The sequence below is a fragment of the Castor canadensis genome, chromosome 17 (genome assembly GCF_047511655.1).
Source record: "Castor canadensis chromosome 17, mCasCan1.hap1v2, whole genome shotgun sequence".
Lineage (NCBI taxonomy): Eukaryota > Metazoa > Chordata > Mammalia > Rodentia > Castoridae > Castor > Castor canadensis.
The window spans coordinates 47,551,726-47,579,008 of NC_133402.1; the positions used below are offsets into that span (position 1 = coordinate 47,551,726).

The following is a 27,283-nucleotide window of genomic DNA, read 5'->3' on the forward strand; positions in this document are numbered from 1 at the left end:
GCCTTTGGTTATACTTCCTTTGCTCTGGAATGCCTGCACAAATTGACCCAACCCCTGATCGCAGCCTCAAGATCTCAAATCCACAAGTGTCAGCCACCGGCAAATGTCTGTCTCAGCCACAGTGGGACCGCAAGACCTGTAGTAAAATCCAGTAGCAAGGATTAATCTTCACATACCAGTGGCCACTACTTCTCCTTTTTCTTTCCAGGCAATCAATACGTACAAACATGCCCGATTAACTTAGGGAACACACATACCATGTTCTGTAATTGATTTTATTTTTTACATAAAAAGTTCAGTAAAAATTGGATAAAGTAAAGTGATTTTAAGCAGTAAATCAATCTTATCAACATAGCACAAGGCTGGCCAAAACCACAAGGCAGCCTGCTTTGGAATATTTACATGATAACAAATTAAACCTTGCAGGAGAACTTAAACCATCCTTACAAAGTTTTCCTGTGATCCTAGCACATAGAGGCTAAAAGCAAAACAAAAACCAAACAAAAACCAGGAAAAAAACAAATTATTTTCAATATATTCACATATACATTAAAATATAATACAGATCGTCAGGGTAAAGGGTCTTGGATAGGGATGCGCATGGGTCTGTGCGCTGACAGCACCGCCAAGGAGACCCAGATTTGAGAGTGGGGTCAGGACTGGCCAGGGTCTTCCCTAGGCCATTGTCTCTAATGGCCTCTAACCATACCCCAGTAGCTCACAAGGGATCACTTGTAGATGGAGCTCTTTTTTATAGCTTTCAGTTGACACTTGCAGGTTTGAATTGCCCAGGGTGATGTGTAATCATTACCCCACAGCCCTGGCCATGGGGTGGGGAAGAGGCCATAGGATTTCTTCTCCCCAAAATCTATCCTACCTGATCGCCTGTCCTCCTACCCTGGCACCATAAGTCACTCTAATTCAGTGTCCTCTTTGGGTTTGTAAACAGCCCCAAACTTCTGCATGTACTTCTTAATATACTCCTTGGTTTTGTGTTTCACATTCTCATTGCACTCCAGGTCTTCAGGGTTCTTACAGTACTTTAGCTCCTTATTCATAACACCATGAGTCAGCTGTACGAGGCACAAGAAGAGAGACCATAGCCACCATTAGAGTAGAAATGATTCGAGGGGCAGAGTAACCCAGCCTGCTACTTGTGGACCCTTTTCAATGGGAATTAAATAATAGGTAGATTGACAGGCTGCGTGGGGCTCACCAGAGAAAGCTCAGCTCTGAAAAGTTCTTAGAGAAATACTTCTTTCAACAGGGTGTTCCCCTCTCCAAACCTTCCCTCATATTCCTGGGTACCCAGCCCTGGCACCTGGCATTGATGAAGGGAGCCATCTTAGAAGGTAAATAGTTTGCCAAGAGTACCAACAGACTAGAAGCATGGGGAGTACCTTGCGAGCGAGGTGTTTGAAATCTTCAGTCGTGGTGATTCTGCCCACTTTGCAGTCAGGTTTCCGGTAAGGATTCAGGCACTGGACGATGAACTGAGACATCTGCAGACAGAGGAAAGGGAAGACACTGCTCAACAGTGCAAAGGAGCCAGGGAGTGGTGCTGAGGAAATAATTAGAAAAGTTAAGTACAGCAACTTCTCCCCTTTTCTTCCTCAGGTGCTGGTCCAGAGAGCAGAATGCTAGTAAGTCAGTGAAAGATCAGAGAAAACCACCCTGGCTCAACCCTAGGGGGAAGAACACACAGACCAAGCCTTACTGGGAGCAGCTCCCAGTGAGGGACCCAGCAGCAGAACTCACAGCAACCTCAGGTTTCAGCAAACATACTATGTCCTCACATAAAGAGTTTGTAGCTAGGACAGGGCAGAGCAGGTGTTTCAGAGCCACTTGAAGGCTTTGCAACCCCAGGATCAGAAGGCAGCAATTTGCCCTTGAAAGTTACTTACTTCAAGTCTGTAAGCATTAATACTTTGTTTGATTCATACCACAGCCATAGGAAGCAGTTGGAAAAATGATACAACAGCCAGAAAAAGATGACTGGGGGCAGGGCCCTTTTTATTCCAGCACTTCTAATGTCTTCCTTGGGTCATCTCTATAGGGTCTATCTCAACCAGCGGTTTTCAAAAGAGACTCCAAGCACAGGACCTCTGAAAGTAATTATGATATAAGATCACAGGGGACAAAGGGAAGAAAAAGGCCAGTGACAGCTACTGCCTCAGGAAGCACCTTGAACATGGTCTACCTGTCCCTGAAACTCCATGAGCCTCAGGTGTTCAAAGAACAAAGTTGGGTCAGAAGATAGGCACTAAATAAGTAGCTGCTGACTGGCTGAGCTGAAACACCAACACTTTCACATAGGGACAGTGAGAAACTAAGTTTTATTTCTGGATACGCTTTTTGAACTAGAAGCATTCATCACCATGCCTGGCTGGATAAGCCTTTTACTCAAGTTATCTACAGTTGCCTGGCTTCCATACACTCTCCTTTCAATCTATCCCTCAAATATAGTCAGGGTTTTTATTACCCCCTGCTTAAAATCCTGTTGGTGGTTCCCTGAAACCAACAGACACAGCCTCTATATGAAGGGCACAATACTGTCCAAACTCATTTCCAACACCCCTCACATGCCCTGTGCTACAGTCCGCAGGACTACTTACAATTCCCTGGAAGAGACAACGCTTTCTCTTGCCTCTGTGCATTCTACTGCCTAAAGTTACATACCTTCCAGATCCTTCTTGACCAATTTCTATCCGATTCAAGAGCCCTCTGACACTGTGAATAGTGGTCTCCAGCCCTACCATGGCACACTCTTCACACAGCTCCCATTACTTAGTTCATGTCTGTTTCCTCCAACACACCATGAGCCCCTTCGATGAATGTTGACTGGAGTTTAGAATATGGGTGCCTTGAGGCAGGCAAGAAGTTCAGTGTACTGATAGCTAGAAACACACACTGCCAACAGCATAAAGAGGAACTGCTTTCTCTCCATCTCTTGATGAGTAGGCAGCCATCAGAGCAGACATCAAAGAAAGAGAACTCTGACTTAAGCCAGAAGGCCTGAAGTTCAAGTCTTTTGTGAAGAACTTGGCATTCTCTGAACCTGAGTTCTTCCACCTATATGAGAGAATAACAGTTTCTGTCTTGACTACCTTAAGGGCTATTATGGAGATAAAATGAAGTAATGGATATGAAAGTGCTTACCCAATTATAAAGAGTTATACCAATGTGTAATCATTTAACCACACAGTCAAATCACAGAACTAGGGAAGTACCCAAAGATAAGGCAGCCTAACACTTACATATAGTTTTTCTTTGCTTTAGATCCCAGAGAAGGCCCACAGTGAAACACATAAATGTGGCCTGCAGAGTGGCTCCTGTCAAGCCAGTAAGAAACAGTTGAGGAGTTCTTGATGGGTAAAGCAGAACTTCAGCAAGATACTCAAGCTAAACCTTATGTTCCTTCCCAAAGATGGGCAAGAGAGATGTACATATTTAGGAGAAGAAAAAAAGAGCAGCTCAGGTTTAAGCCTGAGAACCTAAATGCCCACATCTGCTAAACCTTACCTCTTTTCTGAATACTTCTTTGCTTTTCTTAGCCAGTTCACTGGAAGTGTCCGCTTCTGCTGTCTTGGGCTTTTTCGATGTCTATAAATGGAAGAGAAAATATAACAGTGCTAACAATGAGAAGTCAGCTTAGTGCTGTCCTACTGTCCTAAAACCCTCCTTTGTCCTTAGCTGGGTTACCCAACTCTTTAAATTAGGATCCACTTAGAAACCCTGACTCAGGAGCATGATCTGGAGTCAACTTGGCTGCTATGTTTCAAATCCTGTCATCTGGCTCTGGCCTCCTTTACAAGCCAAGTTCCAATCCTTTTCCCTAACTCAAAAGTTACATTCTTGGTATCGGTATACAATTCCAGATCCAGAGTCATTCTCTGCAGAACAACATGCTATATGATTTGGACCCTCAAGACCCTATCCTGAGCTTTATCTCCCCACATTATCAAGTGAGATCTGGACTCAAGGATCTTGACCTCTCCCCAGCTGACATTCTAGGATTCCAGGATAAAGTTAAGTGCTCTCTATTCTGAAGATCCTTGGTACTTATTGCCTTTCCTCCAAAGGTGAAGTTGCCCAGACTATAGAAGGCAGTCTCAGCATGCAGGAGACTCCTTAGAGGTTGGCACTTCTAATTCAGGAATGAAGACTATGGGGGTGGGCATAGGATCAGGGGAAGGGGAATGACGGTCATTCAAAGCCAGTGAACAAATGAGTGGATGCTAAGACACAGAAGATACTTTGTCCCAAGATGGTCAAGATTATAAACCCAGGACCACTCTCTTTTGGTACTGCTAGAGGACAGGCTGCCACATTCTTCCAAACCAGGCACTGCCAGGAGGTGATGAACTAAAAGCTGTGACATTCAGAGCACCTGCATGCAGGCCATCTCCTCACATCTTTGCCTATGACTCGCCATGAAGCCCCTTCTCAGGAAGTGTGCTTCTCCATGCAAAATAATCATCATGAGCACTCCCCTTTAAATACAAGTTGTTTCAGATGGATCTAAGGTTTTTTTTTTTTCTTTTAAATTGGTTGAGAAAGGATCTCTCAAACTTTTTGCTTGGGCGAGCATCACACCTCTATCCTCTCAATCTCTGCCTCCAGAGAAGATAGGATTACCGTTGCACCAGTACTTTGAAATGGATCTAGGTGTTATAGGTACTTCATACTTTTGCTAGGGGCCTAAAACAGAGAATTTTTTCAATTCCTCACCTACATCCCAGTTCTGTTTTCTCCATTTTCACAAACTGTACAAAGGCTTCAGTGCTGAAGAAGCTGTTCAACTCCTCCTGCTCTGGACTTGCCCCTGAGAAAACCAAGCACTTCCTTGGTTCTGGGTTGCTACAAATCAGCTTTTCTCTGATTTGTTATTTAAAAACTTTACATATTTTTCATTTTTTACTTTTTTTTTCTGTGGCAGTGGGAGAGTGTGGATGGGGTGGGGTTGGAGGATAGAGTAGAAAGAACATACAGATCCAACTTCTGTTTTCAGGACAAAAACCCACAAGTAACTATCTTCAAATGTTTTGAGATTTTTTTTTTTCCCAGTTGTAGAAAATATGGGTGTGTTTCACAATAAGACTTCAGATAGTAAGGGGTAAAGCTCTGAATAAGCTAAGAAAAATTCAATATATTCCCAGCTGTTCTCTTGTAGATCTCAGAAATAAGAGGCAACAGCAAGGAGTACAGAAAGTACCTTCAGATATGACAGCCATCTCCAGGATCCTGGTCCTATGGAAGAGTCCAAGCTTAGTGAGGGTACTGTGTACCTAGGAATGATTGTTCTATTTCCCTCTGAATAAGGTATGTATTTAAAACTAAGTAAATGCTAATTTAATCTTTGATTTAGTGAGGTTGGGAGAGCTTTAAAAACACTTATAAACCACAATCCACTGAGTTCTGTCTATGAGTTCTCTTGGTCCCTTTGAGTGCTAAGCAATTGGGATTAAGATAGAAAATGTTCAAATGAATGTTTCCATGACTTACATCATAGAAACCATAAATTAAAATGAAGTATTGCTGGGAGTACTGAAATTCATGAACCCCATTTTTCTTGGTTTGTGGTCTGCAAGTGGCATGGGAAATAATTTCAGAAAGTAGCTAACACTTCCTCAAGCCCAATGCCGAACAAAAGAGTCAGAGTCAGCGCCAAGGATAGTACTTGTTATCAACATGAACAACTTTGAGACTCCCCCTGCTCCACTCCCAAAAAGTCCCATTTAAAATTTTAGTTCCATTAAAATTTTAGCTTTTCTAATAATAAACTCCCAAGTCCAAGTGCTATTAACCCCACCCTCCCAAACCAATTGTCAATTAAAAGTCCTTTAGCGCCAGAAGACACTAGACTGGACCAACGGTCCCCAACATAGAACAGGCTACCTTCATAGGGCAGGGAATATCTCAGCAAGTAGCCTGAGATTTGTGAAAATCACCAGAGCAGGATGAGGACTATAACATATAAAAATGCAAAGTGTTCCTCCGAGGTTCTCTACAATAATTAGCTTGCTTTTTAAAAAAATTTTGGTTTATACTGTCAATGGAACATTCTGGTGGGAATCTATGTGAGCAATGGCCAGATGAGAGCACACAATGAAATGAGCAGGCAAAAGGGCCTAACAGAAAGTCAGAGCCTACTGCCTTTCGAAGTTGACCCTGCTGTCAGCCTAGAGCACATCTGGAATTGCAGAAAATCTGGTCTGGACATGACGAGGGAGGCCTTATAGCACCTTACACCTTACCCAAAGTAAGGCTTGAGTCCTTCTGGGTAAGTTGGCGATTGCCTTAAGCTTATTGAGTGGCTCTGGTACCTGTACACAGAATGTGTAATACGACAAATGCAAATTTGATACTTTATTATACATACAGACACAACCAGGTCACAAAGGCCATGTGCCTTAGAACTGAGGGTTGTGGCTTATTAAGCCATAGAAATGGGTTCTGAAAAAGGAAGGACAGAATATATTCAGCTACTACTTCTCTCTCCCTGATTTTAATTACTGTTTGTAATATGAAATGTAAGCAATTATTTAATGGAGAACTGTATTTTGGGGGACAACATGAATCCAGAAACAGAATAAGCTGAGCCATCAGAAACACAACACATTCAATTCAACCTACGTTTTCCAACACACAAATCTGGGTGTACATTAATTAAAATGTTAATATAATTTTTGAAAATAAAGTAAGCTTAGTGTATTCTGTTTTAGAGTTGCTGCCACTTTTAGAAACAACAAAAAAACATTTCACTGGGTGCTTCTAGACAAAGCTCTAAGCTGCAACTTCATTTGTTAAAAGAAAAAAAAAGGATAAGGTGTGGTGGGGAGGGGAAGAACAGGAACAAAAGGATCTCTAAGGTACATTCTAGCAATAGTGTTTCAAAAAAGCAGTTTACAAAAAAAAAAAAAAAAAAACAAAAAGGGGGGAACAAAAGTTCTTTAAGACACTACTAGAAACCAGTGGGCCTCCTATTCTGGAGGTGGTCCAGATTTGTGGATTATAAATGTACAGCAAGCCCATTGGTTTACTGCTCTAACTCCAAAACTGGTACCAGTTGAAAAAACTCTTGGCCCCTGATACCACCCTCTGCAACTTCCTGAATCCAACAAATACTAACATAACATACTTAGGGACATCTATGACTTGTGATGAATGTTAATCTTAAACCAGGAAGTAGCAGTAAATAAACTGCTCCTTCTCAATTGTGTCAACAATAAGCAATGATTCAGTTCTGAGGTTCTCAAAAGGAAGATTTGACTTAACACTCACCACATGATGGATGATGGAAGAGAGTACAAGATGATCAAGAGTAGGGAACAACACTGGAGGAAAACAGAGAAGGAAGGCTCTCATAGGTGCTTAGTCTCATCATCAAAAGCTTTTACTCTTGGACTGGGGACATGGCTCAGGTGGCCTTGGGTTCAATCCCCAGTACCACAAAAAAAGAAAAAAGGAGAAAAAAAAAAAAAAAAGAAAGAAAAGCTTTTACTATCACCCAACACTCTTCAAAGAATTCTCTGCCCATTACATATCTTCTCTTGGTCATTCCATACACTTCTGTTTCTAACAAGTACCAATTTACTGATATTCTAACCTAGATTTGATTGCCTACTGGTATTCTGAATCCTGTAGGGAGCTCAAATTTTACCTGGAATTATCTCCACATCTCCTCCTGCTCTTTTCTTCATTCCCTAGACTGAGTGATGGGATCTTCTCCACCCAAGCTAACAGTCAGGGTGATGGGCCATTCTTGCCTCTTTCTTATATACTAGGATTGCTAAATCCTAAATACTGCCTCTCACATATCTTCACATGACTTGTCAACATCTCTACTCTAAGTTCATTTGCCTTAACTATTAAAACTCTCCAATCCAATCTCCCTATCACTAATCTCACTATTTCAAACAGGCCTGTTTCAATAGAGAGAGACACAGTTGATTGTTTGACTCCTCTGCATTAAAAGCATTCACTGGCTCCCAAGTATCTGTCATACATTAATCACATTAGCAGAAGGCTAAGATCCCAAACAATTCATATCTGACTTACTTTTCCAGGGTCTTGTCTTTTCTTTTGGTGACTGGGATAGATCACAGGGTCTCTCACACACTAGGCAAACCCTCTACCACCAAGCTACATCCCCAGACCAACTTTTCCATATTTCTGTCTTACTCAGTACCCCATATGCACCCAAACTCTCACCATGCCAGATTATTTTTCACAGTTTGCAATTCTGACCTTATGCCTTTGTAAAAACTGTTTTAACTGCATCAGATACTCAATTCTGGTTATCCTTAACTACAGATACAACTGTGTTTTCTGCAACAGCTCTGATGCATCTTCTTACACCATGAACAGTATGCTCCCAAAGCATTTTACTACAGCAATTTACTACAGCTTTTACTACAGCAATTACCACACTATATTCTTGCTTTAAAGATCTATTTTACACTGATCTTCCTGAGAGACTGTTTGGAGGTTCTAGCAGGAAAAGTGAAGCTATTCTTACACTCTTGACCAAAGAACAGTCCTCCTCTATCAGGGAAGGTCATCCTCTTTGAGGATGCAACAGTTTTGGGAGGGACACACATGGAGCAGTGAGGGAGGAAGGGACATACACCCAGCCAGCCAAATCAATCCTGGCAATCAATGAAGTGAAAAATATTGCAGCCAGATCACCTTCACATCCAGATTGAACTTCCTGAAGACCAGAACCTAGTTTTATTTCTCTTTCTTTCTTTAAAAACTCATACAAAATCTGTGAATTAATGAATACTTGTTACAATGGTATAGCCTATATCTCTAATGGGATTATATTCTAAATGAAGGCCTTAAAGAAAAATGGAGACATAAAGAATGAAGAGTTTCCCCCAAAGGCATCTTTCTCCTATTATAGAGATGCTAGCTAGATGGATGCAGCTATAAAATGTGAAGAAGGACAGATGCAAATAAGTCCTAGCTGTCCAAATCAGAGTAGGACCTGTTGGTAGAGACAATGATCTAGAAAGGGATCCAAAGAACGACACCCAAAACCTTTGACTTGTGCTTCAGGGCAAGGATGGTTGGAAGATCAAAGCTCATTTGTTGTTCATCTACTGTGTCTGAATCAAAGGATTTGGTTTGGGTTTTTTTCATTAAAAATATAAGAAAAAGTAAAGATGACAATTTTTGCAAGAAGCACATTACACTTAAGAAGTTACTTAGGTATCTGTCTCTACAAATAATAAAAACTCCCCCACAGAACCATCATATACTGCTTGTAGAAATGTACAATGCTAGCTGGGTCCTGGTGGCTCATGCCTGTAATCCTACCTACTTGGGAGGCTGAAATCATGAGAATCAAGGCTCAGGGAAACAGTTCACTAGACCCCAATCTCCAAAACTTCCAGAGCAAAATGGACTGGAGGTTTGGCTCAAGTGGCAGAGTGCCTTATTTGCAAGTGTGAAGACTTAGTTCAAACACCAGTCCCATCAAAAAAAAAAAAAAAAAAAAAGTGTTATGCTCCAGCTATTTTGAAAAAGTGAAAGTTTCTTTATAAACTAAGTGTATTTATCCTATGACCCAGCGATTCCACTTGTAGGTATTTTGCCCAAGAGAAATGAAAAGGTATGTCCAAATAAAAACTTTGCACATAAATGTTCATGTAATATTATTCAAAACAGTCAAACAGTAGAAACAACCCAAATTCCATCTATTGGTAAATGGTAAACAAAATGTGGTATATTTATACAATCAGCTACTATTCAACTATAAAAAGGAATGAAATCCTGATGTAGCAGGGAGGATGACCAGCAGACAGACCTGTGTTCTGATAAAGTAGCAGGGGGAAAGGGATGGCACAGCAGAGATAAACCCTCAATAATCCAAACGTAAAGAAGATCACTTAGCACTAGGGGTAGAGGGGCACTTAAACACTAGGGTGAAGTAGCCTATAGAATTGCATATACCCATATATGGGTTAAACCTTGTTTTTTTTTCAATTATTATTTTATTGCCTCTGTAACCCGCTTGCAAGGGTAAAGTGAGACCCCTTTGTTCTCGGGGCTCAGCCTTTGGACACGAGTCCACTGAGTCTGTGCTGGGGCACAATAAAGCAATGCTTCCTTGCCTGAGTCCCGTATCTCTGTTTGAGTTTCCCATAACACTGATACATATACAAATGATAAACCTTAAATACATTAGGCTAAATAAAAGAAACCAGTTACAAAAGACTACATATTGTATGATTCACTTACATAAAATGTCCACAAAAGGCATATTTATCAAAAAAGAAAGTTGATTAGTGGTTGGATTGAAGAAGGGGATTAATTGTAATTGAGTATGAGAGATCTTATTGGGAAGATTAAAATTTTCTAAAACCAGATTATGGTAATGGTTGCTTAATTTGGTAAATTTACTGAAAGTCACTGAACTATAAACCTAAGACAGATTCTTTTTTTATTTTTAAATCTTAAATTTTTTTTTATTTTTTATTTTATTTTCAGCCATTCTGCCATCCCTTTTCATGTTGGTTATTTTTGAGTTAGGGTCTTGCTTTATGTTTGGGCAGGCCTGGATTATTTGTGCTTCCCTGTATAGCTAAGATGACAAATGCACACCACTGTGCTAAGCTATTGGTTGAGATGGGGGTCTCACAAACTTTTTGCCTCAAACCACTATCCTCCCAATCTGTGCCTCCTAGGTAATAGGATTATAGGATTATGGGCTTGAGCCACCACACACAGCTGACAGTTAAAATTTTGATAGCCATATTACAGCCCAATAAAGTTTTTGCTGTCCCTTCTCCCCAGGTCCTAACAGACTTTTGCTTCTTGCTCAGGCTAATCATTAAATGAGAAGTCCTCTCAGTGCTCAACAACTAGAACACTAGACAAAAACACACAAAGCAACATTTATCATATGCCGGACATTTGGCAGTACTGGACTATGACCTGAAACAAGAAGTAAAATGAGGTAAATCTTGAGATTAACTTAGCTTTCTACCTAGAAGCACTTATTATACTTTGGGGCAGAGAGAAAAAAACAAGCATAGCACAGTCATAGTGAGTCTGAGAAGAGTTAAAGCTAACAATTTCCAGACCTCACAGAAGGCTGAGAGACATGAGCTTGGGCCACCTGCAGTGAAGAGATCTGCATGTGAATCTGGAGCATTCAGTGGAGATCCCAGAAAGGCCAAATCTTAGAAGTCACCCTAGAGAAAAAAATTACTCTGGATCCAACTTAATAATGATCAAGAACAAGCACCTTGGCTGGCTGTTAGAACAAATGAAAAATAACAAAATTCCCAAGAGTTATCAATAAGTCATAATGTTCATTGTTCAACTGAAAATTGCAAACACATGAAGCAGGAAAACGTTACCCAAAAACCTTAAGAGAAATCAGTTAGAAGAAACAGGCCCAGAAACAGAAAAGAGGTTGGAATTAGACAACTATAAAAAAGCTGTTATAACTGTTCAAGGATATAAAGGAAAACACAGTGAAGAAATTTAAACTATACTTAAAAAAAAAAAAAAAAAGAGAGAGATCCAAGTGCTGGTGGCTCATGCCTGTAATTCTAGCTACTCAGGAGGCAGAGATCAAGAGGATCACAGTTCAAAACCAGCCTGGGAAAACAGTTCAAGAGACCCTATCTTGAAAAAAACCCATCACAAAAAAGGACTGGTGGAGTGGTTCAAGGTGTAGGTCCTGAATTCAAGCCCTAGTACTGCAGAAAAAAAGAGAGAGAGAGATTTACGGCTTGTCAGACAGTAACAACTAATCTAAAAATATGTATATAGATATGAGTTCTAGGAAAAGGGGCAATGGTACCAAAGAAATATTTGAAAAAATAATGGTTAAAATATTTCCAGATTTGATGAAAACTATCTATCTGTGAGATCCAACCAGGTGTCTGTGGCTCATGCCTGTAAATCCTGCTACTTGGGAGGCTGAGATCAGAAGGATCATGGCTCGAGGCCAGTCTAGGCAAAGAGTTCATAAGACCGTATCTCCAAAATAACCAGAGCATAATGGACTGGATATGTAGCTCAAGTAGAACAGTGCCTGTTTTGTGAGTGCCTGATTTGCAAGTATGAAGCTCTGGGTTCAAATGCCAGTGCCACAAAAAAAAAAAAAAAAAAAGAAAGAAAAAAAAGAAATCAATCTATGTTCCAAATAGTGCCAAGAACCATAAGCAAGTTAAACACAAAGAAAAACAAAGCATATAACAATCAAACTGGTGAAAATCAATTGTAAGTGACATAATTAAGATATGTGGGGGAACAAAGATAAAAATTATATTATTATTAAAAACAATTGTAATTAAAGAAAACAACAGAATAACATTGTTTTAAGTGCTAAAAAAAGGCAGGTGTGGTAGCACACCTGGAGACAGAGACAGGAGGATTTAGAGTTCAAGGCCAGCCAGGACAAAGTTAGCAAGACCCTTCTCAAAAACCAACTAAAAACAAAAGGGCTGGGGGCATCAGCTTAAATGTGAACTGCTTGCCTGGCAAGCACAAGGTCTTGGGTGCAAATCTCAGCACTGAGGGGAAAGAAAAAGAAAAAGGAAAGGGAAAAAAATGGGGGTTGGCAAAAGAAACAAATTTATTTATCTAAAAAAAAATTTTTTTTTTTGATGGTACTAGGGTTTGAACTCAGGGCTTATTCTTGTTAGGCAGGTGCTCTGTCACTTGAGCCACCCTGCCAGGCCTTCTTTGTGGGGTTTTTTTTTTGAGACAGGGTCTCATGAACTATTTGACCAGGGCTGGCTTCAAACCTTGATCCTCCTGATCTCTACCTCTTTAGGATTACAGGCATGTGTCATTAGAGCCCAGCAAAAAGTATCAATTTAGAATTCTATATCCATTGACAACATCCTTCAAAAAAAAAAGTAAGAATCTGGAAGTTTCCTACAAAACTAGACATACTCCCACCAAATGATCCAGCAATTATGCTCCTTGGTATTTGCCCAAATGAACTAAAATCTTATATCCACACATTCTGGAAAAGACAAAACTACAGAGAGAGTAAAATCATCAGTGGTTCCCAGAGACTGGACAGAGAGGAAAGGGACAAAAAGGCAGAAATAGAGGATTTTTAGAGCAGTGTAACTATTCTGTATGATATTATAATGATGGATAGTTACATGTCATTAGACATTTGTCAAACCCAGAGGTTTTGGGAGAGGAGGTAAAAGGATCTAGAGTTCAAGGCTGGCCTAGGCTACATAACAAGACCCTGTCTCAAAAATAAGCTCACTGGAAGGTAGAGTGCTTGCCTACACCACAAAAAAATAAAGAAAAAGGATAGTATATTTTAATCCCACAAACTAAGCCAAAGAGCCAAATAATGGTCAGCTATTAAGAAAACTCATTATATTATCTTCCCTTTTCTCTTTGTCATGGAAAAGTGTTCAGGAAAAACATACAAGAAAATTCTCAGATAATCCTTGGATTCTGGAAAAACAAACAAAATTCAATGGATTCTATTAGGACTGATGGGATCTAAGACTTTAAAGGAAAGTCCAAGAAGATCTTAACTCACTTTAGTCAAAGTCCAATTCAAGAATTACCTTCTCTCTGAAGTTTTCTTTGGTTTTCTCTTAATATTACATCTTTTCTCTCTACAAATGTATCCACCACTTATACTATATAATTTCCAAACCTTTTAGTATTAGGGTTTGATTTTAAGTGTCCCCCAAAGGCCATGTGTTGAAGGCTTGGTTGCCAGTTGGTGGCACTGTTAGGAGGAGAGGACTAACTGGAGGAAGTTAGGTCATTGTGGGTTTATCTTTGAGGGTATATTGGAACTGTGGCCCTTCCTCCTCTCTTCAGCTTCCTGGCCAACAGCTTTGCTCCACCATGCGCTCTCCTGACATAATGTTCTGAAGCCTTGCCATAGGCCCAAAGCAACAGGACCAACTGACCATGTGTGACAGGAAGGCAGGGAAGGGGAAGGGAGATAATGACAATGAGAGTTAATGAGTACTACAGTAAAGGAAGAAAAACCAGAGAGAAACCACTCTCCCCAGCTATGCGAAGAGCATATGGCTCCTAAAAACCTCTATTGTTGGGAATTCCTGTATCTCCCGTTTAAGAGGCTAATTCTCCACTCCGGTAGGGGACTTGATTTGCTTGGGACAAAAGTTTTATAATGACGCTACTCAGGAGACTCAGTGGTGGGGAGATCCCAATTACATGGCGCCCCAACCTCACCTGCTGGCTAACTTCTCTAAGCCTGTAATAGCCTGGAACAATCTAACCGAGGGCACAGAGTGGCAGGCGCCTAAGGGGCTATATTGGATCTGTGGGAAATGAGCTTACACAATCCTTCTCAACAACTGGTTCAGATCCTGTGTGCTGAGCACCATCTGGCCTTCTTTCTTTTTGCTCCCCCCCTCAGACAAGGTGAAAAATTAAGTCTCCGTATATGAAAAAAGGATAAACAGAAAAAGGCAAGATGCCCTACAAATAGGGGAACGGAAGGATGATGAATGGCCTCCAGAGCGGATCATTCAATATTATGGTCCTGCTGCATGGGCAGAAGATGGCTCCTGGGGCTATTGACCCCAATCTATATGCTCAACCACATCATTTGGCTTCAGGCAGTGGTTGGAATTATAACTAATGAAACAGCAAAAGCCCTTAACATATTATTAGCCAAACAACAAACTAAAATACACAATGCCATCTACCAAAACCGTTTGGCTTTGGACTATCTGCTACCTTGGAGGGTGAAATATGTGGAAAATTCAATCTGAGTAACTCCTGTTAACAGGCTGATGATGAGGAAAAGGTAATTAAAGAGATTACCAACAATATGAAAAAGCTTGCCCATGTACCTATGCAGACCTGGAAGGGATAGAGTCCCAATGACCTATTCGGGGACTAGTTCTCAATCCTAGGTGAGTTCAAGACCTTAATAGGGGCAACATATCCTTGTCTTAGGAGCATGCCTGATCCCCCTGGTACTACGGTCTTTCAGGACCCTTATAAAAGCCACTCTAATAAGAAAGACAACTGCTCATGCAATGGCACCATGGAAACATAAACCCCTAGATCAGATGATGCTCTTTGACCCAGAAGTGGGTCTGAGCATCAAAGGGGGGAATGTGGCAGGAAGGCAGGGAGGGGGAATGGAGATAATAAATGATGAGAGTTAATGAGTGCTACAGTGAAACAAAGAAAAACCAGAGTTGGGGAATGTTATCTGGAGACCAGAGAAGGGTGCCCTCGCCCCAGAGGTTAAAGCAGCCAATGAAATAGCATGTGACTATGTATGGGACAAGCTGTCCCCCGCCCCACACCCCATTTCTGTAACCTGCTCTAAATGGTATACAAGGAAGGCCCCCTTTGTTCTCGGGGCTCAGCCTTTGGACTCGAGTCCACTGAGTCACTGCCAGCCTGCCTAATAGACTTGCTTCCCGAGAGCTTTGGTGCCCTGTCTCTGTCAGAGCCCTCCTGCGACACATGGACTGAAACCTCTCAAAGTGTGAGCCAAAATAAGTTTTTACTCCTTTTAAGTTGCTTATCTCAAGTAATCTGTCATAGTAACAGAAAACTAATACACTTGACATTCCTGTTGTTCCTCAGAGGAGTAACACTGCCTTGAATCCCTAGGTCTGGGTGGTTACGCTGAACAGGAACTCAAATGTCTGATAAGCAACCAAAATGTAAAAAATGGTGGGATCTGTGTGATGTGAAATGTGTATGTGGGTAGAGAGTCCAAGCTACTATGACTCAGGAATTACCTTTGGTTGTGGTACTTCCAACACTCAACTCATGCAAAACACACACGCATTCATGTGGATTTGAATTTCCTAAGGATTTCTGATTCTGATGTAGAAGGTCTGGGGTAGGGGTTCAGATTCTACATTATTAATAGGTGATTCCTGGTACTGCTGGGCATTGAATAGACCCACTGCATGGTGCTCATTGGGAAGTCCCTGACTCCACAGGTCAGTCTCTTCAGTCCATCACCACCAGAGAGTTTTCTAAGAGGAAAGTCTGATTATGTCACTGCTCAAACCACTTCAAAGGACTTCTGCCACATACACAGTTGGCAGATATAATTGTTTAGCATGGGACATAGGCTTCCCTCTTACTTGGCTTCTACTTCTTAGTTCCTACTTTGTGCCTGGCTAGCTGGATTTCCTAGCACAAGGTCTTCATATAAGTAAGGGCTTTCTGGCTAGGCATGGTAACTCATACCTGTATTCCTAGCTACTCAGGAGGAAGAGATCAGGAGGATTGAGGTTCAAGGCCAGCTTGGACCAAAAGTTTGTGCAACTAGTCCCCCGCCACACACACACACACAAATCTCAACCAATAAAACCTGGGCATGGTGGCACACATCTATCAGCTACACAGGAAGTGCAAATAGGATTGTGGTGAAGCTAGCCTAGGTATTTGAAAAATAACTAAAGCAAAAAGGGTTGGGGGAATGGCCCAAGTGGCAGAGGACCTGGCTAGCAAGCATGATCATGGCCCTGAGTTCAAATTCTAGTACCATAAAAAAAAGTTTTCACTAAACATTAAATAAGCAATAGTAGACTTAAAAGACTGAATCATGATTAGTGGTTAAAGTGTGTATGAACTTGGCCTTATGCAGACTATTTCCAACATGCTTTATAAATGTGGCCCCAGAGTTCAGCTGTATTGCTGCACCAAAGATCCCAATCCCTGTTTATTTTTCAAAAGATGTAACTACAGAAAGAAGAGGGAATTGTGGGAGGTTTGTTTATTTTTAAGTTTATAGTTAATTTAAATGGCAATTGCCTAAACAACATCCTAGGCATATTCCTGTCTCAAAACATTATGGCACAATAGCTAGAGTAAAGTGGCTAAGAGATTTTAACACACACACACACACACACACACACACACACACACACACACACGTGTGACATGTGCTGGGTATCAAACCCAGGGCCTTTTGCATGGTAGGCAAATGCTCTATTACTGAGCTATACCCCAGCCCATAATTATGTATTTTTGGCAAATGTCAAACACATGATGAAGATTTCCTTCAAAAATTAATAAAATATGAAATGTTATGGATCTGTCTATACTTATCTTTCATTTCAGCTCCTTCCTTTCTTTCTTCTTCCCTCTTCCACCTATCTGTACTAACCTGACTAAGTACATCTTATCTTCATATGTAAAAATATACTCATGGTTTTTTGTTTGTTTGTTTGTTTGCTTGCTTGTTTTGCGGTACCAGGGCTTGAACTCAGGGCCTACACTTTGAGCCACTCCACCAGCCCTTTTTGTGTTAGGGTGGCTTCGAACCGTGATCCTCATATCTCTGCCTCCTGAGTAGCCAGGATTACAGGCGTGAGCCAGTAGTGCCAGCTAAAACTCAGGTTTTAAAACGTAAGGAATGGGTTCTGATTTCAGGCATGACACCTCATCCTTGGAGACAACAAAATCTTAAGAGGAAAAGGATAATTCAATCCCCAAGTATCTGATTTATATGACCTATAATCCCAATTACTGTCTTGTCAGAGAGAAATGAGGAGCAAGCTCTTTCTGCATTCTTTGTTCTAGTATTTCCATAGTAATTATCTCTATCTCAACTCTTAAAAGAGAATGGAAGGTTTATCCTCTTTTTTTTTTTTTTTTTTTTTGTGGTATTGGGGATTGAATGCATGGCTTATGCTTGCTAGGAAGGTACTCTACCACTTGAGCCACTTCACCAGCCCTCCTCCCCTTTTTTTGACACAGGGCCTCACTATGTTGTCCAGGCTGGCTTCAGCTTGTTCTTATAGACCAGGCTGGCCTCAAATTTATGATCCTCTTGCCTCAAGCATCCCCAGATGCTGGTATTACAAGTGTTCACCACTACACACAGCCTTTGGTGAGTTTTAACAACCAGTTTTAACTTAATTCTAGATCCACCAATACCAAAATAGCAGGACATCAAGCCACATATGTCTAAGTACATGTTCAATTTAAAGATTCAAAGCACATGTAGAAAGAAATCATCTATTCATCTCACCATCAAGAACAACACAGTAAATCAATTCAAAGAATTAAGAGGGAAAGAGTTAAGATATACTAGAAGAAGTTATAAAAGAGATGAATACTATGATGACTGTAGTTATAAAAGAAGATAAACAGTATGATTGCCACAGGGCCTCTCATGTTTTCTCCCTTTGCCTTCTGTTATCATAATCAGTGCCCCATAATATGTTTTCATGATCGCTTTATTCAGAATCCTTCTCCTAAATATATTCCTCAAATGAGTTAAATAGCTATTATGCATTTGAGTCCTTAAAAGTTTAAAAAAGGCTTTTCTTTCTTCCTAACTTTAATCTCCATTCATACATAGGAACTTTCATATATTTTTCACAATAAGGAAAAAGAATCCCAAGACCATGTGGCTACTGGCCTTACAGAATGACAGGAAACAGATTCCCAAGCAATTAGGAAATGTATGTGTAAGCCACACTCACCTTCATAGGGTTTTCATCATATGTTGGGGTTCCCAGGTCCATCTCAGCTTCATGCTCAAGGCTGGCATCGTCTCCTGGGCTTTCCCAAGTAGGAGGATCCCACTGAGTCTGCCTAGAAGGAGGTAAGAATAGCCATGCTGTCATGGCTAGAAAACAGAGAGCCCTGGCATAGGGGTTATAAAATACAACATGCAATGGGATATAGAATAAGTCAGCATTGTAAAATTGAGGCACACTTCTGATAGCTTCCAGTCAGTAATGATTCTAACTCAGACACAGGGTTACCCTCTTCACTGTTTAGACCATTGTATTTCTGAGGGTAATGATGCTGGGTATCGAAGACAGCAATAAAATCAAACATCTGTTTGCCTCTCACCTGACTCCATGTCCTGGAAATAGATTCAGCAAAGCCTAAAAAGTACACGGAATATGTGCCTGCTTTTGTTACCCTCTGCAGGTGAAGAGATCAATAGTAATTATGTACTTGGACCAAAATAAAAATAAAATAAACTACAACACAACTCTCACAAACTTTGACCATGCTTTAGTAGTCTGCTTGTTGGCAGTTCTGTTCCTTTGGCTTAATAACTGATAGCACAGAAAGATGTACAGGTTAAAAACTTGTGTCCTCTGCTAAAAATATCCTGAACTGACTGCCAAAAGAAGGGCTCAGCCATACTAACTCACTGAATGTTTATAGTTGTTTTGGAAATAAGGATATTCATGTAAAGGGGTCTGAAGTCAGCTGTCATAGGATATGTATGTATGTATGTATGTATGTATGTATGTATGTATGTATTTATGTATTTATTTATCTATCTATGGCAGTACTGGTGTTCGAACTCGGGCTCTACCACTTGAGCCACTCTATCAGCCCTGTGTTGGGTATTTTTGAGATAGGGTCTCAAAGTATTTGCTCAGACTGGCTTCAAACCATGATCCTCTTGATCTCTGCCTCCTGAGTAGCTAGGATTACAGGCATGAGCCACCAGGGCCCCACTTCATTGGGAATACTTTGAGGGCAGTCACTTAAAATGTAAAAGCCTCAAAGGAGTTCAAATTTGTCTGGCAGGTTAATACTGTCAATATAGTTTTATGCTTTTCTACCACACCAATTTTTAGTCAGCAACATAAAAGGCATTTGATGTAAACCAACTTTATAGATGATTGTGAAAATATGCTTAAAATCTGAATTGTGAAGCTAAATTTTTTTTTAAAAAGTCAAGATTTCTACTATAATAAAAGTACCACAGCAGCTATGGATTTAATTACAGAAACTAAATAGATATGTATGTGCGTGTGTTTTCTTAGGAAAACCTACAAAAACTGGAAAAGGTACACATAAATGTAAGAAATATGACCATTTTATTTTTGGAAGAATGACAGTATACTAAAAAGTTTGCTTTGAGCTGGGCATGGTGGCTCAAGTCTGTAATCCCAGTACTTGGGAGGTTGAAGCTGGAGGATTGAAAGTTTGAGTCCAGCCTGGATTACACAGTAAAACTTTATTGAAAGGAAGGAAAGGAAAAGAAAGGAAAAAAGGAAGAAGGGAAGGAAGGGGAGGAAGGGAGGAAAGAAGAAAGCAAAGGCTTGCTTTGGTGTGGAAAAACAAAGTCCTAGTTAAATTTGCAGACACTGATTTTTTTGTTTTTGCTTTGCAGTACTGGGGTTTGAACTCAGGATCTCAAGCTTGCTAGGGAGGCTCTACCACTTTAGCTATTCTACCAGCCCACAGACACCAATTTTTAAAAATCACTTCACAGCCAGGTAGTAACATAATAAGGTCTCATTTTATAAAGATATTTTAATAGGAGTAATGAAGGTATTTCTAAGCATAAAGCATAATGGGAAAATTTGTGACCACCTGATCTTTCCCTTAAAGTAGCTGGATTATGGGCATGAGCCACCAGAGCCCAGATTAAATTTATTTATCCTATAAGGCACTGCAAACAAAAATATTTGCAAAACCCTTAATGATGAGAAATAACAATGTGGACAGAAAATGAAAGATGCCCAAAACAACTCACAAAACAGTTAAATTAACCAATAATCTAATTAAGATGTTTTATTCAATAATGAAAGAACTGGAAATGAAAATGATCTCTCATCTATTATACCTACCAAGACCTACAAGATTGAAAGTTGACATGAGGGCTGGAAGAGTGACTCAAGTGGTAGAGTACCTGCCTAGCAAACCCCAGAATTGCCTTAAAAAAAAAAAAAAAAGTTGACACAAAGTCAACTGTGCATGTTTGTACATTTTTTTGGGAGTCTAGATCTGTAGGAACTACTTTTCGGATGGAAACTTAGAAAATTTCTCTATGTAAATAGTGTTTCTGTTTCACCCAACAATTCTACTAACAATCTACTTTGGATAAGTAGTAAAGTTAGTGTCCTTAAGGATGTCCAGGGTTAGAATTAAAAAAAAAAAGTGAGGCCCTCCAACCAGAGTGTGTTAAATAAAATTTGTTACAGATACACAATTGAGCAGAGGTTAGGAAACTTTTCCTTAAAAGATTGAGACTAAACTTTATGGGTCATAAGATCTCTTTCATGACTATTTCAAGTTTGCCACTGCAGTGTGAAAGCAACCAAAGGTAATTAATTACTAAACAAATTAATATGGCTGTGTATCAATAAAAATTTATTTATAAAAACAAGTGGCCCGTGGGCAAGGTCTGACAACCCTGCAACAAAGTACAAACAAGCATATAACATAGATCTATACAAGCATATAATGTAGTTGACAGAAGGTTCTACAAAACATGCATCATAAAAATTTACATAAGATCATATACTGATGCTCAGAAGACACACAGAAAGCACTGACACCCCATAGAAACTGGGGCCCCTCCAATGCTAAGCACACACTCTACCACTGAACTTCACCCTCAGCCCTGTCTAAAAAGCTATTTGAAAAAAAGTGTTGCTGGTGGAGTGGTTCTAGTGGCCTGAGTTCAAACCCCAGTACTACCAAAAAAAAAAAAGTATTAGTAATACCCAAGGATAACTCATTTAACTTTGTGTGTGTGTGTGTATATGTGTGTGTGTGTACTGGGCATTTTCAAGATAGAGTCTCATAAACTGTTTGCCTGGGCTGGCCTCAAACTTTGATCCATCTGATCTCTGCCTCTCAAGAAGCCAGGATTATAGGCATGAGCCACTACCTTTCTAACACTTCAGTTCCTTCTTAGTACTCTTGTACTGTATTTGCTTTGTACAATTAGCCTAATTAATTTATTTCAAAATAAAACATCCTCAAACAATTTTCAAAGAAAAAAATTCTCAGATATTACACACACACACACACACACACACACACACACACACACACACACACTCTGCAGAAGCTGTTAAACTATGGCTCACAAGTCGAATCTAGCCTACTACCTGTTCTATAAAGTCTAACTGGAACACAGACATACTCATTCATTTACCTATTTTCTATAGTTGCTTATACAACACCAGCAGTTGAATAGTTATGACAATGATAAATACTGCTTGGCCAAAAAAGTTTAAAATGTCTATTTTCTGGCCTTTTACAGAAAAGGTTTTGCTCTGATATATACCACATCAGAATTAAGTCACTACCATTTTTAAAAACTTCTTAGCTTTCTCCAAGTGTCTTGCAGAATAAAAGTACACCAAAATATGTTTTAGGGCCAAAGTCTAAGGTCTGACATACATTTTAAAATATGATTTGGGAAGTTCCATAGCCCTCAAGCAAAGTGAGCAGTCAGTAACTGCAAAATTCTCCTTATGGTAGCAGCTTCTTTGACCAAGTGAAAGCAGATTTGACGTATGGCCACATGGTTTCTCTTACCTTGTGATCACATGGTAGTAATAAATCTTCCCTTCTGGGTCTCGGGCTGTCTTCCAGTTCGGAGGTAAGACAATGGTTTTGGGTTTGGGAGGAGAGGGAGGTGGTAGATCCAGCAGATTGTTTGTCACAACCATTTCAGGCTAAAAACACACATACAACACACACATTTTTATCAGTGACACCTTTTTTAATCTGGATCAATAGGATAAAATAGCCTACTTAACCAATATAAAAAAATGTACATTTAGTTCCTCTTCTAAAAAAAGTAAAGGATCAGTATAATCTGGGAAATGACTAATAAGACAGTATATATGAAGAATTTCAGGGATCAGAAAATTGACAGTGGCTTCAAGTTTACTACCCAAGTTATCACATTTAAAGATATTCAGCAACTTACAACATTAAAAACACCAATGCTAAATGGCATATACCAACTCCAGGACAAATGAGCCTGAATGGACTTTAGATAGACCTTCATTTTTAAAACAGAAACAATTACAAATCCTGAAAAGCAAATATGACAGAATATTATCATTTAGCTATACATTTTTCAATAAGTTTGAAATTTCATAACTGTATTTTTTAAATCTTAGTGCCAAATTTTGAGAAGCATAAAAACCTCACAATCACTGTAATGAACAGAAAGAGAAAAGAAAAAAAGAGAATCTTCTAAAGACAACATAGGCAGCCAAAGAAAATTTCTTACTGGCTGTAAAGGCTGAGGCTGCCCTGGTGCAACTATTGCAGTCACGGCTGCAGTTGGCTGTACCACCACTCCTTGTGGGTGTGCTGTGAAAATCTGCTGACCCTGGATATATTGAAGACTTGGCTGAGCATAACTCTAAAAGACAAAATGAACAAATTAATTAACTTATACTTATCGAAATCTAATAAAGTAGTAACTAAATTCCAATCTGACAATTTTATTGGAAGATAAGTCCATAAACATTTTTAAACCTTTCCTGTGGATATTTGGATACGAATATGTAAAATAATGCCTTGTTTCCAAACAAAACTTTCTTTTTGAAATACCTCCCTATTTACTTTGATTTCATCATAAGAAAATATGAACCGTTTTTATTTTGCTCAAGAAAATGATCCAATTGTTTAGTTTTCAATGCAATTAGAGTAGCGAGTAAAGTGTTGCTCCTGGGATATCCAAAAAATAGCTTAATGTGGCTCTTTTCAGGAAACCACTGCCCTCTTTAAATTAGCTTTTTTTTTAAGTTTTTTTCAGTCTTCTAAAATATAACTCTACAAAGATAGCATAATTTAATGTACCTAAAATTCTTCCCATACACTGATTTGTATGTATGTATAAATATATATATATATATATATATTTATATATTTATATATAGTGTATTAGGAATGAAAAACCCTTTCACATGTTATTTAGACCTAACCAAATCAGAGGCAGGTACTGCCCAGGCCTGAAGTTTCAGAAGAAGTAAGTACCATTCCAGGACTTAAGCCTACTCTGAAATTATTTCCCAACTACAGAAAAACTGCTTAAATAAGAAATTATAGGAAGCCTGAAAATTAGCCTGCTGCTAATAAGTTGCATAGATACGTATCCTTTACTTAAGGATATATTTTGATCCTATGGACTAAGATTCTACCAGGTATGAAGCATTAATGTGTAAGTACTCCAAGTTCAAAAAATATAATAACTGCAAATGATACCAGCAAAAAAACCAACTAGTATGAAAAGGCCAATGTAGCTACCTAACCAATTTCTGAATTAGTGATTTGTGTAGGTAAGTAGTACTAGGGATTGTACCCAGGACCTCATGGAGTCTCTATTAAGCTACAGTCCCAGACCACAGATGAATGATTTTTAAAAGGACACAGAAAAAAGGAAATCAGAAAAAAATTGTACTTGATTCAGTATTATAAAATGGCTTAATCTACAAAGATAATAAACCACAGTCAGTGTTAAGTTCTTATGACTGAACTATCAAACAGGATAATATCAAATGACTAAAAAATGTATACATTAGAAAAGCACCCAGTGTTAACTGTTGACTGAATTATCAAACAGGATAATAGTACACAGCCTAAAAAACTATTTACATTAGAATTGCTTTAATTTCTAGGTATTCTGATGCAACATGGAAAATGTTTTAAAGTCTAGGAACTAGCAACCAACCACCCTTCCCCTTTTTTTGAGATGAGGTTTCACTATGTAGCCTATGCTGGCCTCAAATTCGTTATCCTCCTACCTCAGCCTCTAGAAGTGCTAAGACTATAGATACACACTATGATACCATGCCCTGAAACCAATTTTGAGAAGAATCACTACCAAATAAAGCAAGTTATTTCAGGAGTGACCAAGAAGCCCAGCATCCAAACCTACAACACAAAAAAAGCCAGTATTTTAAAGGCTAAAAATTCCTCTCTCAGTAACAGACACTGTATTCATAAAGAATTTGTTTGACAAGATTAGACAATTAAGTAAAGCTCATCACACAGAAATTTTAATGTGTCGATTACTGTGGAATAAAGCTTTGTTTTCTTCTTAGGGTACAGACTACCTCCAAGTATCAGCTGTGAGATCATTTCTGCAATGACATGGCATTATTCTAGCATGTTAATTCCTTGAATTTATAAGAATAGGCCCCAAATTTTACCTGTTTCTAAAATGTAAAGTATTGAAAGGATGACTATTTACCATCAGGAATAATACTAGGAAAATAATTCCCAAAGGACATGGTAAAAATGCTAAGCAACATCAGCACTGCTGGACTACTCATCCAAGACTGTAACATTCATTAAGAAACACTGCTTAATAGCTATCCTTATCTCAACTAGCAAAAACCCTTGGTCCTTCCTATTATTGCTTATACTCTCTCTTCAACAAAAGTTTCTGCCTGGTAGCAAGGAGTAGGGAGGCAGAGGGAGGGGGCGGAGGAAAGGGAGGGGGTGGGGGCAAGGTGGGAGAAATGATCCAAACATTGTATGCACATATGAATAAAAGAAATTAAAAAAAAAATTGCTTAAGTAAATGGAAAAGGACCTAACCAAACCAGATGAAAATCATATGCCAATGTCAAAAACAACAGTGGTATCTACTTATTTTTAAAAAGAAAAAAAATGGACATGATTTTGCATGCCTGCACTCAGGAGGGCTAAGACAGGAGGATAGAGAACTGAGCTACATGGTAAGGCACTGTCTCAGAAAACTAAAACAAACAAACAAAAGAAAACTTCTGGCTTTTAACAAAAAGTGCTTATTAGGTCTATATACTAAAAAAGGGGAAAGTAGTTGCAGTCCAAATGGAATAATGGAGAAGACACACGTATTTGTGAACACACACAAATAATACCACATACCTGTTCAATCTGTTTGTTGGGGAAAAACCTGTAGGAGACTGGCTTGCATTTTCAAATGACTTAAAATTACAAAAACATTGATTTCTCTAATATAAATCCTGCTAGAAATATTTTTGAAGTGTGTTCTTCCATGTTAATTACAAAAGAAATCTAAAAGAGTTCAATGCACTATAGAGAGAAAAACATAATTGTTCTGCTTTACTTTTGGGGTATGGGGTAGGAAATCACTATTATTTTATTATATCTGAGTCACTTCACTGTATAAGGTGAAAAATTATAGTCTAAGCACTCCTGTTTTTTGAGATGTGTAACTCTGTAAGAATAAGTCACTCCTAATGTCCCAAGAAAACTATAAATCCATATGACCTCTGTGAAAATTGACCTTTTGTTTATTATTCAGTTACAGCTAAAAAAAAAAAAACCCTATCCAATAACTTATTTGTTCCAAATGCCCTACTGAATATGTACATACAACAAATGCCAAAAGTTTACATTTTATCATGTTATATATTACTTTATCATCAAGGTTATGATAGTTTATGAACTCTCAGTACCCTGTTTGATATGGTTGATAATGAGCGTGCACCACACCGAACTCAAGGCTACATCCTGGAGAGCAGATCTTTGAGCCAGACAGCAGATGGAAGAACTTGACTGAGCTGTATTTCACAGTTCAGTAATGTCAATAATTCCCCCTTGGCATTATTATGGTAACTGAGTAATAACTACAATAAAATCTTCAAGATATATGGTGCTTTAAATCTATCCTTATTGGTATCCAATCTCAATCACTCTGAGGCATTCTGCTCATTTTATAGATGAGGAAACTTAACATTCAAGAATATAAGCATCTAAGAAGAAGGAAAAAAAAAACACAACAAAATATAAAAAATTTTTTAAAAGCATCTGTCTCCAGGACACAGTACATTATGACATGGGACATAATGAACAATATGTCCTATGTTTCCCATTACCCAAAGCTCAAAATTATCTCTGGTCAACTAAACTCATAGAAAGGGGAAGAGCATAGTCTGAGCCATCCTAGCCCATATATATATATATATATATATATATATATATATATATATATATATAAAATACGTATATTTTATATGCATATATAAAATGTAGACTAGGAAGCCAATAAGGACAACCCGACTCCCTGATAGGGACAGACTTAAAGACTGGAAACAAGTAAAATCATGATGCCTGAGTCTTAAGGCTGATAACTAAATCCACAAGAAAGCGCCTGCTTATTGGGATGAAAGAAAAAATAGATCGTATTTTATAAGAATAAGAATATAATCAGTATATTAAGGAGTCTTTTTTTTTTCTTTTGGTTTTTTGAGACAGGGTCTTAATATGCTCCTGCCCCAGCCTCACAAGTGCTGAGATTATAGACGTACATCACCAAACCTAGCTTCACTAAGGAGTCTTTAAAAGATATCTCCCTTGCTATTGCTTAGGCTCCAACACTAAGGACATACTTCAGGAACTGGAATGGGACAGAACTTTACTCTCTTTTGTGCAGTATATATGAACCCATGGTCTAATGCATGCTAGGCAAGCATTCTATCACTGACCTACATCCCCAGCCCAGAAGTAAATGATTTTTTATATCATTGATACATATTACAGAAACAAAAACTAATGGTTTACTCCAAGTAAGAATATG

At 39.0% G+C, this 27,283-nt stretch overlaps 1 protein-coding gene across 4 annotated transcripts in view; it reads right to left on the reverse strand.

The window, feature by feature from the left end:
- Positions 1–259: 259 nt before the first annotated feature.
- Setd2 (SET domain containing 2, histone lysine methyltransferase) overlaps positions 260–27,283 on the reverse strand; it is a 116,890-nt gene continuing 89,866 nt past the window's right edge. For 2 of the 4 annotated variants that reach the window (XM_074059455.1, XM_074059456.1), the window contains 6 exons: positions 22,979–23,113; positions 22,273–22,412; positions 18,450–18,561; positions 3,523–3,603; positions 1,401–1,502; positions 260–1,073 (listed from right to left, as the gene is read on the reverse strand). In XM_074059455.1, the coding sequence (XP_073915556.1) occupies positions 912–1,073; positions 1,401–1,502; positions 3,523–3,603; positions 18,450–18,561; positions 22,273–22,412; positions 22,979–23,113 (732 nt within the window). In that variant the 3' untranslated portion in view covers positions 260–911. Of the gene's footprint in view, positions 1,074–1,400; positions 1,503–3,522; positions 3,604–5,215; positions 5,251–7,284; positions 7,338–18,449; positions 18,562–22,272; positions 22,413–22,978; positions 23,114–27,283 lie in introns of those variants that run through there. The other 2 variants (XM_074059457.1, XM_020168341.2) reach the window with 2 other exon arrangements.